Source organism: Pholis gunnellus (genome assembly GCF_910591455.1).
Source record: "Pholis gunnellus genome assembly, chromosome: 11".
NCBI lineage: Eukaryota > Metazoa > Chordata > Actinopteri > Perciformes > Pholidae > Pholis > Pholis gunnellus.
This window is the reverse complement of record NC_136538.1, coordinates 2,334,646-2,352,709: the sequence shown is the minus strand read 5'-3', so window position 1 is coordinate 2,352,709 and position 18,064 is coordinate 2,334,646. Positions and strand designations below refer to the sequence as shown.

At 40.8% G+C, this 18,064-nt stretch overlaps 1 protein-coding gene across 1 annotated transcript in view; it reads right to left on the bottom strand.

The window, feature by feature from the left end:
- fbxw4 (F-box and WD repeat domain containing 4) overlaps positions 1-18,064 on the bottom strand; it is a 69,256-nt gene that overhangs the window by 29,749 nt on the left and 21,443 nt on the right. Inside the window, exon 6 of the mRNA XM_079168913.1 lies at positions 12,592-12,657. Within this exon, the coding sequence (XP_079025039.1) occupies positions 12,592-12,657 (66 nt within the window). The remainder of the gene's footprint in view (positions 1-12,591; positions 12,658-18,064) is intronic.

The following is an 18,064-nucleotide window of genomic DNA, read 5'->3' as shown; positions in this document are numbered from 1 at the left end:
GGATTCACTCTGTGGGGCTTTAATTTTGAAATGGGAGGGAGGGGGGTGAGACAGAGTGAGTGAGACAGGCAGACCGAGAGACAGACAGAGAGAGAGACAGTGTGTGTAGAGAGACAGACAGAGAGAGCCTGCGTGCGTGTGTGTAACAGGCAGACAGACAGTTATATGTACTGACTGAGTGAGACAGGCAGACAGACAGTTTTATGTACTGAGTGAGTGAGTGAGACAGGCAGACAGACAGTTATATGTACTGAGTGAGTGAGTGAGATAGGCAGACAGACAGTTATATGTATTGAGTGAGTGAGACAGAGAGACAGACAGACAGACAGACAGACAGGAGGTCTAAAAATGCCTTTGACTGAATATCTCAAAGTCGTGTGTGTGTGTAGAGGGAGAGCGTGCCTGCTTGCGTGTAACTGGTTGCCATGGTGAGGACGCACCTGGTGTTAGAAGCAGACTGATTAAGCGATTTTAAACAAAACTACCTGTCGAACATATGCCCTTTATACCAAAACCATGAGACTAATCAATAAAATATGGATATCGTGAGAAAGATAAGACTCTGCCGAACGCGCTGATGTGTTTTTTATGTTTGTGGTGTTAAAAATGTGAGCTCCAGCGCAATATACAAAACTGGTACCGTCTGCTTTCTTTGAGAAATGAGTGGTCAGATTTAACATTGATCTCTATGGAGCAGAAAGTTGGTTTTTCCTCTCAATTAAGGGATTTTCTGCAAATGTGTAAATCTGTGGGATTCCACAGTCACTTGTGTAGAACAACAACATGATTAGCTCCTTCAACATCTAAAAAATATATATGAAGAGTGAAAATTGTGGAGGCAAAGGCAAAAGACAAATATCTTTTTCACAAGAATCTGAAGCTGCTCTTCACTCTAGCTGTGACATCACGCACTCTAAGCTGCGCAATACACACCCATTATAAAGGCAGAAAAGGACTGAAAAAAATCATAAAAGTTAAAATGGGACAGTTCAAAAAGTTAAAAAGATATCAAAAAGCTGAATTATGCGGCAATAGATCAGGGTTTTTTCAACATGTTAAAGTTGAAATGGTGTCTGTAGCTGAAAGTATGAGGAAGTTGAAGGATTTGAAAGTTGAAGAAGTTTAAGAGGATTTGAAAATGTTCTCCATTGACATCCGATTAAAAAAAAAGAGATAAGTGCCAAAATACGTACGGAAGAAATAGTGGAATAAAGAGAAACAGGATAACAATAGTTGGAATGCTTAACAGCATTCCAACAATAAAGATTTGGATAACAATACTTGGAATGCTTAACAGCATTCCAACAATAAAGATTTGGATAACAATACTTGGAATGCTTAAAAGCATTCCAACAATAAAAAGAAACAGGATAACAATAGTTGGAATGCTTAACAGCATTCCAACAATTATTAAGCCCACAGGATTACAGTCAGTGTGCTTTGGCACAGGCAGTTTTACTGCCTTTGTGCCACAAAGCCACACTGAATAAATATGAAACTAACTATAAATCATGAGCTCTAAACTAAAAAGAAATTTGGTTTGATTCGAAATCCAACACAAACTTGTTTAGAAGATATTTTGTCAATGCTGATCTATAGAGGAAACCATACAGTGCATCTTTGGATGGATGGGAAAAACAACACTGAATGGAAATGCTACTGACTCTCGCAGCCTATAAAGAATTCACAAACAGTTACTGATTTAATTGGTTAAATCAATTACCTTTAACTTTAGCTAAAATGTGGAGATTGTTGTGAGTGACTACAGCACAGGAATGTTCTGACAAGCTCCGTGCTCTGCTTTAAAAAAAAAAAAACACATCTAGTGAAGCCACTTCGAATGCATTTAGTATCACACAGTACCTAAAAAGAATGTACACACATTTACTGTGAGGAATATAATTAAGGCATGGTATGTCCCCTGATCCCGCATGTTACATCTATCTACGCAAGGTAGCTCATAATGGGGGATCCAGAAGCTTTCCCAAGCAAGACTAGATATATCCTTCCATCTTATTCTGGGTCTACCCAGGGGTCTCCTACCATACCTAGATCGACTGGTGGCTGTACACCACATCTGACCTGTACGACGCCCCTATTAGTGCTGACAACTCACAAATCCGCTTGTCCATCAAATCTTAGCCTTACTCATGAACAAGACCCCGAGATACTTGAACTCGCTCAGTTGGAGCAGAAACTCGCTTCTAAGCTGGACGACACAATTTGCCATTTCGACCTTGTAGATACAGACTCTCATCCTGAATACAAACACACCCCAGTGAGTATTGAAGGTCGCGGACTGATCGAGCCAACAGAACCACATCGTCTGCAAAGAGTATGGAGGAACTTTGAGGTTCCCAAAAACGAACACTGACCTCCCACTGGCTGTGCCTTTAGATCCTCTCCTTGAAGATCACAAATGGAATCGGTGACATGGGACTAAACCTGGCAGACCCCAGACACCCACTGAATACATGCCTGACTGCTATCTAGCTATCAATCTATCTAGTGTCTATCTAGTGTCATACATACACTGTAGGTTGGAAATTACCTATTTGTGCACCTTTCACCAACTTGATTCCACAATTTATTTTTGACATTATAGAAAATTGTAGACCTGGGCAATTCCCTAATCTCCTAAAACATTCTATGGAAAATCAAATGAGAAACTGTTAATTAATATTAATAAATTATTGACAAACCAAGAAACTTTATCACATTAATGCATATAATCTCACCGTTTACACTGAACTGTCAAATCCTCCAAATCTCGAATATGTCATAATTACATGTTTTAATTGTTGAGGTTGACAGACGACTGGAGCCATCTGACCATACACTGGGCGGAATCCTGGACACATTTGCTCAAATACTTGTAAAATATAAATAACATTATATACTCATTTATATGGCGTAATTATATCACCATATTATCACTATACCAACAAGGAGGTTATGTTTTTAGTTTGAATTGTTTGTCTTTCTGTCTGCAAGATTACTGACAAACTACTGGCCTGATTTCCATGAAATTTGGTGGAAGGTTGAAGCATGGGTCAAGGAAGACCCTGTTACATTTTGGAGTGGGTTGGCCTTGGCTGAGATCTGCAGGTGCCTTGTAGTTACTAATATTATCATTGCTGTCTTGATTGGTTTTCAGCGACATTTTCAACAAAATTGTGGTAACTTGGAATATACACTGACAAAGCCGGTCTGGGTTAGTGAGTGTGGGACTGGGGATATGTACAAGTGATAAATAAAGTTTGTGTGCCTGGGTTGATGTGGTGTGACCTCTGTGTGTGTGTGTGTAGGTGTGTGTGTGTGTGTGTGTGTGTGTGTGTGTGTGTGTGTGTGTGTGTGTGTGTGTGTGTGTGTGTGTGTGTGTGTGTGTGTGTGTGCATGCGTGCGTGCGTGCGCGAGTCAAGCTCCATGCAGCACCATGCTCTTGTGATCACAGCTCCGTCCTGCCTGCTCCTCGCCTCTTGATTATTGGAGAATAACTTGCACTCAGCAGGGCGCATTATTGCAGAATAACTGTCTCTTTGTTGCCACTTAATACCCTCCATGACCGTGACTGTGTGCGACTCTCGCACGTTTGATACCTGCTCCGTAGCAACCATTTAAAGGAGGCCGCCAGCCTTGGCGACAGAGTAGCCCCCGCGCTGTGACTCGTGCCCCCCCTCCCTCGCCCCGGAGCTCAATCCGCAGGCTCAGGCTGGTAATCCCCCAGCCTTACCCCAGGTGGGCCTTCTTATTGGACCAGGGCTTTCCCCACAGGGCACCTTATTGGGTGAGAGCTTTCTCATTGCCAGGGTCTCATGACTAAGCCCAGGCCAATGGGGAGTCTGTGATGAGGCTGAGTTTGTGTCTGTGTGGGGTAGTGACCCCTCATTTTCCCCTTACCACTAAAACCAAGGAGCTTAGCACATGCAACACAAAAAGAAACCCATTCAAGCCAAAGGGATAGGAGCCTGTTCATTCATAACTAAATAATGATGTCTCCATCACAGAACGGGCCACTCTAACTAAAAACAGATCCTCAATTCATAACCCCTTACCCTCGAACATTCTTCAAACAAGATGATTACAATCTGCTCAGAAAGTCAAAAACAAACACCAAAATGTGAAAGAAAAATAAAAGCTGGGCTTCCATAAAACGGACCTGACATCTGCGCAGGGATCTTAAAGCCGGTAATAGCACCATGCGAACGAGCTGTATCACAGCGCAAAAACAGCAGGGATTCTCAAATTGGTAGGTCGCTGGCTTTTATGAGGCCGCGTGTGATTACAGGATGGAGGCATGAGAGTGTAATCTGTCAAAATTACTGCATCTGTCAGTGAGCATGCGGCGCAATGTTTCTGATCTGACCATCCTCTCTAATGGCTTGTCTGGGTCCAGCAATGTTGAATACCTGGGTTTGGCCTGAAGCAGGCTCTACAGTCATAGCCGATTGGCTGAGTCATAGCCAGCGCGCAGAGCGCGTCCTCAGAGCGTTGGCGATGCACTCCGCAAGAACATAATAGGGTGTGAACTGGCCCGTGTCGCTATTAAAGTTATCTACCCTGAATCGGTGGGAAAATGTAGTGACGCCACACTGTATGAGGATTATGTTGTAAGCAGTCGGATCTCAAAGAAATATGTGAAATGGCTGCGACCTCTTAACAGCGCATTGCAACAACTCAAAGAATTTGGATCTGTTGTATCGGCGGATACATGAGCTCCCGGGTTCGACAGACAGATGTTTTGATCAAAGACTATACGAAAGCTATAGGGAGGAGGTAGGGGTGGATGATGGATGGGTCAAACATGGGACTTTTCAACCAGGAGTGTTCTTCTTGTAGTTATCCTTGAAATTAAGAAGTAATTGGCAGTCCACTAAATGCTGTCTGCTCCATTGGTTATTTTACACTCTTTTTCAACACCCTGAATATACACTAATAATTATTAGTAATATTTAGGCCAATTATTATTATTTTCTGATCTATAAATACAGTGTCCAGGAGTTATACTTGATCTGTTGTTGATTATGAGTCTTTTATTTATCTAGCTGAATGCGATATGTTTGTGTGTGATTGTCAGTGCAAAGAGGGAGGGAAAAGGGACAGAGGACAGAGAGAAAGAAAGCAAGAGCAGGAAGAACCAGGTCAGAAAGGCGAGTTAAGTCAAGATTGTTATAGTGGCAAAACAGTCAATGATTAGCAAAGAAAAAACACTTGATATTTTACGGACTTTGGAAAGTTCTAGCCATTATGAATTTTCATTAACTAACTGAGGGTGCTCTGTTAAACGTGTGATCTGAGATTGTTCATTCGCAACCATTACTATTACTAAACACTACAATAGACCACCAAACTGATTCGGTTGCTTCTGAAGGTAACATTGCGTACCAAAGTGAATTACTTGCATTAAACTACTACTTTATTATCACAATATTACTCTGAGGAGAATTTGTATCTATTCAGAGTTTGAGAAATTGTAGTTATGTGCTTATTATCAATTTAGACGATGGAGATGTGCATCACGATATCTCAACATATGATTTTATCATGATATCATTCCATTGAAATCAGGCGGCAACCTCCGATTCTGCCGAGTGAAGCCAATGCGGAAGTGTCTTAAAACTTGCATTCTCTCTACTGACCAGCAGAGGGCGACAACTCTGGTTGCTAAAAGAAGTCTGATTGTATAGAAGTCTATGAGAAAATTAACCTACTTCTCACTTCATTTATTACCTCAGTAAACATTGTAAACATGACTTTATGATTTCAATATCTAGTTTTAAGTACAGAATGATGTTCATTTAGTAGATTATGGTCCATTTAGAGCAGGGGTCACCAACCTTTTTGAAACTGAGAGCTACTTCAAGGGTACTGAGTAGTATGCAGGGCTACTTGTTTGATACAAACTTCCTGAATAACAAAGTTGCACAGATCACCTTTTAATAATAATAATAATAATAATAATAATATTATTATATGTGAAGAGACTGTCTGATCACATGTCAATGTTAATTATTCCTCACAATAATTATTAACAATGATTGTGTATTTTGTTCAAAATCACACCTGTTATATTTTTGGACAAATGATCACTTCAAAAAATGTTTAGGAAATCATTAACTGTCATATCTTCACATCATGTCTTGTTTGTACTAACCACTACCTTTGTAACATTTTTTAACAAATCATGAACTCTGTCCCATGTTTATACAAATTATCAGATTGATATCCGGCCAATCCAAAGACGAGGATTGTAACCAATTAAATGTAGTTATACAATGGTGACTGGGTCTGTCCACTTAGTGTCAAAAAGAAAAACTACGTCACTCCTCTGCATTCCAAATATGGTAACTTCCGTTCATTGGCTGCGAAACAATGGCGCTGGCCGTAATCTAAGATGGTGATGGCTAAAATGGATGCTTCAAAACGGCAGTCTACAAACCAATGGGTGATGTCACAATGACTACGTCCACTTCTTATATACAGTCTGGTTGTAAGATGATAAAATATCATATTGAATTACTTAACTTATAAATCACCATAAACACTAGGTATACACAACATTATAATCATAGGTCTCGTGGCTAATTGATGGACTAAGAACCAAATAGCACCCTGATGAAGACAAGACAGTCTACTGGAAAATATATAAGTAATACTATTATTTAATTAATTTATAATGTAATTGTAACAGGAACACACGATGGTAAACTATAAAGAATAGGAGCCAGAGTGTAACCTAATGAGAATGATCCTTTAAACCTCATGTAAAAATAAAAATCACAAAGATTCAAATGCAAATCACGATAATCATTGCAGTTTGAGCTGCAACTACTTTGTGAGATGGGCAGACTAGTGGGCCTGCTGGGGGGGGACTTAGTGATTGTTATGAAGGGGCTGCTGGCTGTGTGACATACAGGGTCTAAGTCCTGATTTAAGCCTGTCTGGTTTCTCTGCAGGAGTCAGGTTGGCTTTATAGGGGCCACACACACACACACACGAGTTGTGAAAGGAATCATTAATGAACTGACAATGTCGAGGGAAAAAATAGAAGAAGCTGAAGGCATTATCCTTTAGTGGTGGGGACGACCAAAGAAAAGCTGTGTGTGTGTGTGTGTGTGCATGTGTGTTTAGGAGGTTGAGCTCTAAACAGGAGCCCGGGGGACGCACTGGGAAAACAGGCCCTCTCGTCAAAAGCCGTCAGACAGGTAGAGAAAAGACGCCCCGCTGAGGTTTTTACTCCCTAAAACAAACAAGAGGGGAGCAACCTGCTGCATGTCAACCCAATTTACATCTCTGAGCTTCCCGCGGCAGGAAGGCGAGCTTTCCTTGCAGAGAGGAAGGGGCGCATCGACAACAACCACCTTTTAAAAAAAAATGTTTGCATTCGTGTCCACCACTGCAAAGACCATGCCTGCTGCAATTTGTATAACAGAGCGTCCACCCCGACGCAGACATTTCACTCAACTCTTTTCAGTGTCAGGAATGTGAGGAATCCTAGCCTGGCCATTTGATTGTGGAAAAAAAAACGAGGGCTCCTTATCTGAAGAAACAGTGGGGACCTTTTCGAGTTGGGAACGATAGTCAGGGTCCTTTATCTTTGATGCAGTCTTCACCCCCTCTGTGTTTAGCCATGAGCGAAGACGCTGTGAAAAAGTCGGGGTGCTGCTCCAATGGCACTACTTCTGTAGGATCCCCCCTCTACACGGCTGATCATAAGAGCTCTTAGTGCCGCCGAGATGAAAAAAGAACAAAAAAGACAGAATTGATTGCAACAGAGAGAATAAGAGAAAGTGTTAAATTAAATTAAAATCAATCAAATCAAAGCTTTTTCAACCTGCGGTTAGCCAATCGGTGCCAACAAAGGGAAAATGGTTGATGGGTGGATAATTTCCGAAAAATATCTGACTGTAATTTTCCTGACCAAAACTGTAGTTGTGATCCAAATGATTATTTTAAGTTTTTTTTAGAAAAAGTGATCAAAGTTACTCATTGTTGAGGAGCTCCAGGGTTCTTTTATTCGAATTAGCTGTTTGAAAAAAGGTTACTGGTAAACCAGACTCAAGTTTTTCTTTTAGCAGTTCACTTTTTTATAGTTGGTTAAAAAAACTTGGATTTTAAACTCTTTCAAATCGCAAAATCGGAGTAAAAACTACTTATCGTTCAGCATGTTTAACTTCTGCTCTACACTGAGCCCCAACTGAAACTTGTAAAACAGCACGTCTAAAAGAAAATGAAAAATTCTTTGATGTGATTTGACAAAAAGGAAGAATTATGAGACCTGGCAGTGAGACGGTGCCGCCACAATTCTTTTCCCACAAAGACAGGAAGTGACTGCTGGAATCCTTACTGGAAGTTTGCGGCCTCTTTGCTGTGATCTGGCAGCAGCGGAGGCAGCAGCTGTTTTTGCCAGCCGTTGTTTGGCGCTGCAGGTGTAACAGTGTTTTGGCTCAGGTGCCTGTCGGATCAAAGGGACATGCTGTTGCGCTAATGCACAGGGTGTAGTTTAATGCTGGTGGGTGTGTAGGGGCTGACGGTGCTGTGTCATGGCAGGGGAGGAGAAGGTATCTGCAGTGGCTGAAGCCGGTTTGTCTACAAGCTATTATTCCTCACAACAGACACATTGTGGAGTATTCTCCATTCACAAAATTATTGACAGTAAAATCATATTTTAAATCAACTTCCAGATTGAGAAAACATTTAGAAAAATGGCCAAAAGAAGGCTGTTGCAACAGGTCATTAATGAGCAACACATTCTCACTCCGAACTGGTCCAATATCAACGCTTGGCCCTACGCTTCAAACTATGACGCCATAGATTTCCCTCTAGCGGCTGTTTTGGACATGTCAAGGATGGTTTCCGCTCGTTACATGCATACATACATGCTTTTCAAAACAAACTTCCATCGTAGGTTTATTTACTTTTGAGGTCTAGTTACGGAACAAAACAACTTAGTTAGGCTTTGGAAAAGATCGTAGTTTGGGTTAAATTAAGTACCTTAATTACATGAAGCAAGTATGCTTTATGTAACTGGTTGTTAAGTACGTAAGATACATAACAAAAATAAGTCAAAAATTGACTTGGTTTCACATGGGACACCAACAGTGGTCTCCTGAGTGATAGTCTGCAATTGTTTGCAGTGTCTTCTCAAAATAAACTTGCACAGTATGTTTGACTAGCTTTTATGTTTACTCACGGAACAAAATTACTAGGTTAGGTTTAGAAAACGTGGTTTGGGTTAAAATAATGCTTGTACCTTACATACGCACTGGATAAGTACATAAGTTACATAACAAAAGTAAGGTAAAATAAGTCAACCTTGACTTGGTTTCATGTGGGACACAATCGACACAATCTCCTGTGTGAAAGTCTGTTTTTTGAGCCGTCTGCCCAGCTGGACCTCCTCCTTAAGCGGACAGTTTCGCTCTTTAAACTACGTCCCTAAAACTGACCCTCTACTACTGACGTGGATGGGTTTACATTGGAGTCAGTTGAATGTCTGGTGCGTCTCATACAGACACTTAACTGTGCCTCGGTGCGTCTGTGTCAGCATGGTGTCATTATCACAGGATCAGCTGACACATTTGTAGAGTGAAAATCGGTTTGACAGAGATGATAGGGGGTCAACTGATTCTCCAAATCCATAACAATATGCAATTCTTGAACCTAACATTTAAAGCGTGTGTACACAGTTTAAATGCTTCGACATATACGATAAGTGTAAACATGAACAATGCACCCTGATCACCTTCACCCTGCACCCATCCCACACGCAGCCTGGTATGACCGTGTAAGACACCCTCAGGGTGCTTGTTTTCGATGGACTTACAGTATGTAAGGACGATAGCAGCAAAGACCATAATGAACGTGTCTACCTGCCATTCATGACTAATACCTTTTTTTAAAGGTAAGCTAAGACAAGAGAGAAACTCCTTTAGCTACTATTTCCATTTCCACTACTAAGACGACATTCTTTCATTTGTCCCAGACTTGTAATGCCTTCTGAACCACTCTACTGACAGACCTTCAGATAGAAAAAGCTCCAGCTGATTGCTAATAGAAAACAACGTATCCTCATATCATATCTTAACTTGCTCTTCATCAAGCGGTTTTCTAAGAAAGGCCAAGAACACATGTTAATTTCAGTGTTTTACATACACAGTCTTTTCAAAATAAACTTCTGTCTTCAAAGGAAACAACTTAGTTAGGTTAAGGCAACAAAACTGCTTAGTTAGGTTTAGGCAACAAAACTACTTAGTTAGGTTTAGGCAACCAAACCATTCCATAGTTAGGTTTAGGAACAGATCATGAAATTCAAATAAATCTACTTTGACTTCTTGTTCCACATGGGGCACGAACAGTGGTCGCCTGGGTGAAACATTATGGAGGTGTTTTCACCTGACTTTGAAGAGCCTTTACCGGATTGACAGAGTGCGTAATGACCTGTTGAAGCTGGTTCTTTCAGTTAAGGCAGCGTCCCTTTATGGAGGTGTTTTACCGCTCGTAGTTTTGACCTATCCTCATCCACTTTCCAACCCACCTGCTATGTGTGGGCTTTTGCAGTCTTTATACTTCATGGTTCACGTGGATTACATACGAATTGATGACGTGGGATATCTAAAAATTACAGCTCATTACAGTAACCCGCGCTGTATGAGAACAGCCTGAACAAAGCCCTTTTCAGACATAGAATACGGAATGTTTCTGGACTTCATCTGTCTGTTACAGAAGTCTCTTCTTTGGAATTCAGACATAAGAGTTAATGTTATCATTATGACAGGACAACCTAATTTCACGGTCCAACTTGTAACCCGCAGCATCCGATGCTAATGCACTGACACAACTTTAGTGTCCGTATGAGACACATAAGGCTTTCAACTAACTTGGATATAAACCCATGCGCGTCATTAGCAGACAACTGAGGTAGCATAAAGAGTGAGAAATGTATGTTATCCTTAAGTATTAGCTGATCGAGAGCATGGATAATTATATAATTCCTGAAGATTCTGTGAAAGAAAGAAATAAATCACGTGGACCTTTGGGAGGACACATGCATTATCTGCTACACCTTGTGACCATGTCAATTGCCCCTCACCACCTGCAATCTCCAGGATAACCTGCCTGCCCACCCCTTCCTTTCCTCTCCCCGTGTCTCCTGTCTTCTCCCCTCCTCAGATTTCCAGGCCATTCGGGCACAGGAAGCAGCTTTTTTTGTGTTGTTGCTTCGGGCCATTTTAATTGGCCCAGGTAAAGCTGGGAATTACAGCAGCCTTGGAGGGGATGTATCAGGTTTAAGCCTCGCTTTTCAGAGACAGGAATTTTCAGAGGCCCCCTCATTTTGAGCTGCTCCTCGCTCAAGAATAGCACGTCCCATGGTGTTTTGAAACCAGCGCTTCAAGGGGCCATGCTGTCGCCACGTACAAGCACTGATGCAGTCATATTGTACGTTGTCACATCAACAGAAGCCGTGTGGGAACATTAATCTGACAAATTAGTTGTTCAACTTCTCCATAATCACAGTATGTTTAACCTATAATGCATTGGACTCAGTAGTGCACCTGTACTGTAGTAAGACACATATGTATGTGTGCAAAAGGATATACTAAAAGGAGTTGATGATGATGACTATTATGAGCGTGTCTCTACTGAGACAAGGTTTGATTGAATGGGAGAGGAGGAAGAGGAGGGTGGGCTAGTCGACAAGCTTAGCAATAGTATTAAATGTCAATTCAAATCAGATTTATCTTTATTTTAGAGGGTATGATTTAAATTTTGTTTCATATTTATTCTCATTATTATCCACCCAAGATCTTCCTCATTGCTAGTGTTTTGGTACATTTAGAAAAAGTAGTATTTCACTGGGACAGTGATGGATGACATTCACAAACTAATCAGTTGGACAAATCTGTGTTAAATTTACACTATGTATAATGTCCATGATAAAATGACCTACAATATCTCAATACCACAATATCTCAACTTGTGCACGTGCAGATTACTAATGTCAAAGATGATAAATGTTTACAGAATAGCTCAGTTGCTATTGACACTTTGGTTGTTTTAAGAACGGACCTGATTTCCCAATTCATTTTTGCCTATTAAAGTTGTTTGATAAAAAAAGACATAACTGAGCAATGATCAAATTACACCTTATTTGTGTAAAAAAAATATATATTGAGATATAATATCGATATAGATACAATATCAGTTGAATGATGTTGGGTCTAACCAGCAAATACTTTATAAATTCTTCAAGAGGAGGGTGGGCTGGTCTTTAAACTGTAATATGAACTGCCTCAAACCAGCGTTCATTCATCACTCTAAGAAATAATAAAGGGTTCTTCAGCGTGTCCCCATAGGAAAACCCTTTTGGGTTTCTGGTAGGACCTTTTAAAAGGTTCCACCTGGAACTCTTTCAGGTGATTCTACTAAAGGGCCTGGGCTGTGCAACTCACAACAACCATGGTTCACAGTCACAATGTTTTTAATGATGCATGTATCATTCAGCAGGAGACTTGTGTGGGATGATTGAACATCTGGCATGTTGCAAGTTACAGCAATGCTGTAGCATGTCAGAGCAGCATCTCGACTTACCGTTCAACATCCCAGACGCGAAGAGGGGAGAAGTTCTCGCAGCATGCAGTGCCCGTTACAAAGGATCTAGAGAGAGAGAGAGACAGAGAGAGAGAATGAATAGTCACAAACCACTTAATACCAGCTGAACTCCAACTGATGCAATTAACCATTATTTTTATTTTTTATTTATTTGTCACTTATTCTTTGATGAAAAAATGATGTCCAGCTCAAAGATGTCTGGATGCTTCACCTCCCAGTAGTATGTAGTTTCAGATATATCTGCCTGCTGAATTTATTCATGCTTATTTTTACAAGTCACACTTTTTCACTGATTGGTGTTGTAGTACTTAAGGATCTCTCTTGGTCTCGAGACCGATCTCAAGACCAGTTTTTGAAGGTCTCGTCTCGGAATCAGCCGCATTTATACTTGGTCGTGTCTTGGTCTCTGACAAAGAGGACTCTGGATTTTATTTCAAGACCACAACTGCGGGGCTGTATCACTAAACTGCCTGTGCATTGTCTGATTTATCTGTGATTGTGTAATATTGTAAGTGTGTCATGCAGTGTAGGACTCGCATTGGTCTTAACACGTCAAAGTCTTGCTCTTATCTCGGTCTCGATAAACTCAGATCTCGGTCATGGCTTGGTCTCTGTTTGAGTGGTCTTGACTACATTTATTAACTTGATTTACCAACAGTTAACGTTGTACAAAAAGGGAAATGGTGATTTTTATATCATCAATTAGGCGCTGTTGTCAACTCTTCCCGTGAAAGTGCACTTCACTGGTGGCATGCACACACTGCCATGTAGGACTTGTCTACCACTCTTGGGTTTAACACAAAGAATGGTTCTCCTTGCTCGTCACATAACAGCACACAAACACACAGACACACACACATACACACACAAACACACACTAGTCCCTGCCTCCATCCACCAAACTTTGTTTCCCAGCAGAAGAAAAGAGAAGAAAACTACAACAGTCGTGATCCTTTGATTGGAGTGGCAGGTTGGAATTAGCAGCCTAGGTATGCACGGTGAATACCATGCATGTGGAGAGGTGGGGGAGCAGTGAAAGAAGAGGGGAGGAGCGCTGTGGGAGTGGGGCTGATGGGGTGTGTTGGGGTGTTAGAAGCTATGTAGAGGGTGGGGTGGTGGCCAGGGGTGCTGGTGGTAGGGGGGCTTCTGTTGGGCTGGGCCCGAGTCTCAGGGCTTAGCGACCTCCTACAGGGTTGACGGACAGGGGGGAGGGCCCACCACACACGGAGATAGTTACTGACAAATGCTGTTGGCTGGATGACGAATACTGTAGATGGAAGAGACAGAAGCAGAGAGGGAAAAAATAAACTCCATTTCTTTGGAATCATGAAGCGGATGGAGAAGCGAGATTACTACGGAGATACATATCTGTTGAATTCTTGCAGGAGGTTGGGCAGCTCTGACTGCAGTCTTTAAACACAGACAGCTCTGAAGCTTGAACATAGTAACTTATCACTTCCAGCATCAACGATGTTGCCAGGCCAATATTTAGACCCTATGTTCTGGTAAGCCAAAACGAGGGCTCTAAATCTACGGGCATCAATTCAAAGACTTTGGAACTTAAAATACAAACATGGTTCTGTACTTATTCTTTACTAAAACAGTTCACACACAAGGACACATTAAGGCCGCAACTCAAGTTTATTATGAATTAACCTAACTATATTTATAATTGTATTATAAATGAACCTGAAAGCCAATTGATCATACTGTAAATTAATGAACTGAGGTATAAAACATTATTAAAGATGATTTCGAAAACCCCAAACCTATTATTCTTTAGGATGTAACATTGCCAACAAGTCATTTGCAAGCTTGCACATTAACCCGACGGCCTTATGAAGATATGTATAAGAAAATCCCAGAGATTGGTTGAGGGTGTGAACTGTATGTATATTCAAAGCAGAAACCACATTTACAGTGGGTACGGAAAGTATTCAGACCACTTTACATTTTTGATGAAGGAGTAGAACCATCTCAAGGAGGATCAGAAGAAATGGACAGCATGTGAGTTAAATATGAGTGTCACAGCAAAGGGTCTGAATACTTATGAACATGTGATTTCAGTTTTTCTTTTTTAATAAATTTGCAAACATTTCTACATTTCTGTTTCTTTCTGTCAAGATGGGGTGCTGAGTGTACATTAATGAGAAATAAAAAGAACTTTTTTGATTTTAGCAAATGGCTGCAATGAAACAAAGAGTGAAAAATTTAAAGGGGTCTGAATACTTTCCGTACCCACTGTATGTTGACCCCAAGGTTAACTCCCTGCCTGTTAACCACAGTGAAGGGAAGGAAGCTATTAGCTCCAGCTGTGGTAGAGCCATAGGTCAGGAACACTGTCAGAATGTGACCCGAGCCTGTGCCTTCGTTCAGACAACATGACCAGTGCTGCTGTCAGGTCGTCACACATGTTCTCTTTCTCATCCAAAAAGAAAGTTTCTACAGTAGTGATAATACAAAAAACATTTTGTTTAGAGCACCACAGTGATGATGGTAATTGACCTCATCAGAATGTGAAATGTAGCTTCTCTCACCAGCAGTGTGCTTTTAATTGCCCAGAGGATGGGCCTGCATACATATCTTGGCTGACGAAAAAAAAGAATATTTTTATATATAATATTTCAACACTGTGAGGCCCTGATCAGGAAGGAACAGACATGCGTTTTTGCAGTATGCTGTCTTTTTTTGAATTATCATTGTTTGTTAGGCATTGCCAAATGCATGCTAAAACTCTACGCTCTGTAATAGTTACAATAAGTACATGAATAAATGAATAAAAACCAGAAATATCGAGTACGGGAAAAATTTGCCCCCAGAAAGTGTGTTTTCGGTTCAGATCATGATAACTACGGTTGGTAAATTCATATAGCTCTGGGTATCCAGTGAGATTCATCACACACGAGTTTAAGGTCTCAATCGCTAGTTCCAAGTCTTCTTCAATACCGCATGTTTCATGATTCATGATTCATTTAGTAAATTATAGTCCATTTTGAGTAAAATAGACCATAAAGCAGTTTATGGTTAAGGGCCGCGCTTACTGCGATTGACAGGTCGCTACCGCTACCAGACTCGTATACGTCACTCCTTCACATTCCAAATATGGTAACTTCTGTTCATTGGCTGCAAAAAAAACAAAATCACAACAGCCGTAATCCAATACGGTGACGGCTAAATCGCCAAACTTGAGGCTTCAAAACAGCAGTCCACAAACCAATGAGTGACGTCATGATGTCTACGTCCACTTCTTATAAACTGTCTATGGCAAAAACGCGAGGCACATAGAGCTAGAAAACGCTCAGCAACTCAAAAGCACCGCAGAAAAACGCTCCACTCTCATTGAGAACAATTGCAAAAAGCCTCCTTGTGCTGCTAAAACATTTTCTTTTTTCAACTCTATCTTAATAAAATAGTCACCTGACCATACACTGTGTGCAGAATTATTAGGCAAGTTGTATTTTTGATAATTATTTTTATTATTGGGCCACAATTGTGTTCTCGATCAACCCAAAAGGCTCCTTATTATCAAAGTTTCATATTTTTGGAAGTTGGTGTGCTTTCTTTTTAGATTTGGCCATTTCATGAGGATATCTGTGTGTGCAGGTAAATATTACTGTGCAGAATTATTAGGCAACTTCCTTTCCTTTGGCAAAATGGGTCAGAAAAGAGATTTGACAGACTCTGAAAAGTCAAAAATTGTCAGAAGTGTTTCAGAGGGGTGCAGCAGTTTGGAAATTGCTAAGCTTTTGAAGCGGGATCATCGCACAATCAAGCGGTTCCTGGCAAATAGTCAACAGGGGCGCAAGAAGCGTGTAGAAAAAAGAAGACGCAAAATAACTGCCCATGAATTGAGAAGGATCAAGCGTGAAGTTGCCAGGAAGCCATTGGCCACCAGTTGTGCCATATTTCAGAGCTGCAACGTGTCTGGAGTGGCAAGAAGCACAAGGTGCTCAATACTTAGGGACCTGGCCAAGGTAAGGAAAGCCAAAAAGAGGCCACCTTTGAACAAGACGCACAAGATAAAACGTCAAGATTGGGCCAAGAAATATATGAAGACTGATTTCTCCAAGGTGTTTTGGTCTGATGAAATGAGAGTGAGTCTTGATGGGCCAGATGGATGGGCACGAGGCTGGATCAGTAAAGGGCAGGAAGTTCCTCACCGACTCAGACGCCAGCAAGGTGGAGATGGGGTACTGGTATGGGCTGGTATAATCAAAGATGAGCTCGTGGGACCTTTTCGGGTTGATGATGGAGTGAAGATCAACTCCCAGACCTACTGCCAGTTTCTGGAAGACACCTTCTTCAAGCAGTGGTACAAGAAGAAGTCACCATCATTCAAGAAAAACATGATATTCATGCAGGACAATGCTCCGTCACACGCATCAAAATACACCACAGCATGGCTGGCCAGAAAAGGTCTAAAAGGAGAAAAAATAATGACATGGCCCCCTTGTTCACCTGATCTGAACCCCATTGAGAACCTGTGTTCCTTCATAAAATGTCAACTCTACAAGGAGGGAAAACAGTACACCTCTCTGAACAGTGTCTGGGAGGCTGTGGTGGCTGCTGCACGCAATGTGGATCGCAAACAAATCAAGGCACTGACAGAATCTATGGATGGAAGGCTTTTGAGCGTCATGGTGAAGAAAGGTGGCTATATTGGTCACTGATTTGTTTTTGGTTGTTTTAGAATGTCACAAATGTTTATTTCAGAATTTTGAGTTGTTATATTGGTTTACCTGGTGAAAATAAACAAGTGAGATGGGTATATATTTGTTTTTTATTAAGTTGCCTAATAATTCTGCACAGTAATATTTACCTGCACACACAGATATCCTCATGAAATGGCCAAATCTAAAAAGAAAGCACACCAACTTCCAAAAATATGAAACTTTGATAATAAGGAGCCTTTTGGGTTGATTGAGAACACAATTGTGGCCCAATAATAAAAATAATTATCAAAAATACAACTTGCCTAATAATTCTGCACACAGTGTACATACAATAAAAGAGTTGATGGTTGCTGTAATTGTTCCTCCTGTCCATACTGGCTGTTCATACAAGACGATTACTAAAGAAGCCTTATATACATATACAGTACACATATATATATATTTATACACACTACCGTTCAAAAGTTTGGGGTCACTTAGAAATGTCCTTATTTCTCAAAGAAAAGCACTGTTTCTTTCAATGAAGATAACATTAAATTAATCAGAAATACACTCTATACATTGTTAATGTGGTTAATGACTATTCTAGGTGGAAACGTCTGGTTTTTAATGAAATATCTACATAGGAGTATCTGGAGCATCACATTTGTGGGTTGGATTATACTCTCAACATGGCCAGAAAAGGAGAACTTTCATGTGAAACTCGTCAGTCTATTCTTGTTCTTAGAAATGAAGCTATTCCATGCGAGAAATTGCAAAGAAACTGAAAATTGACACGA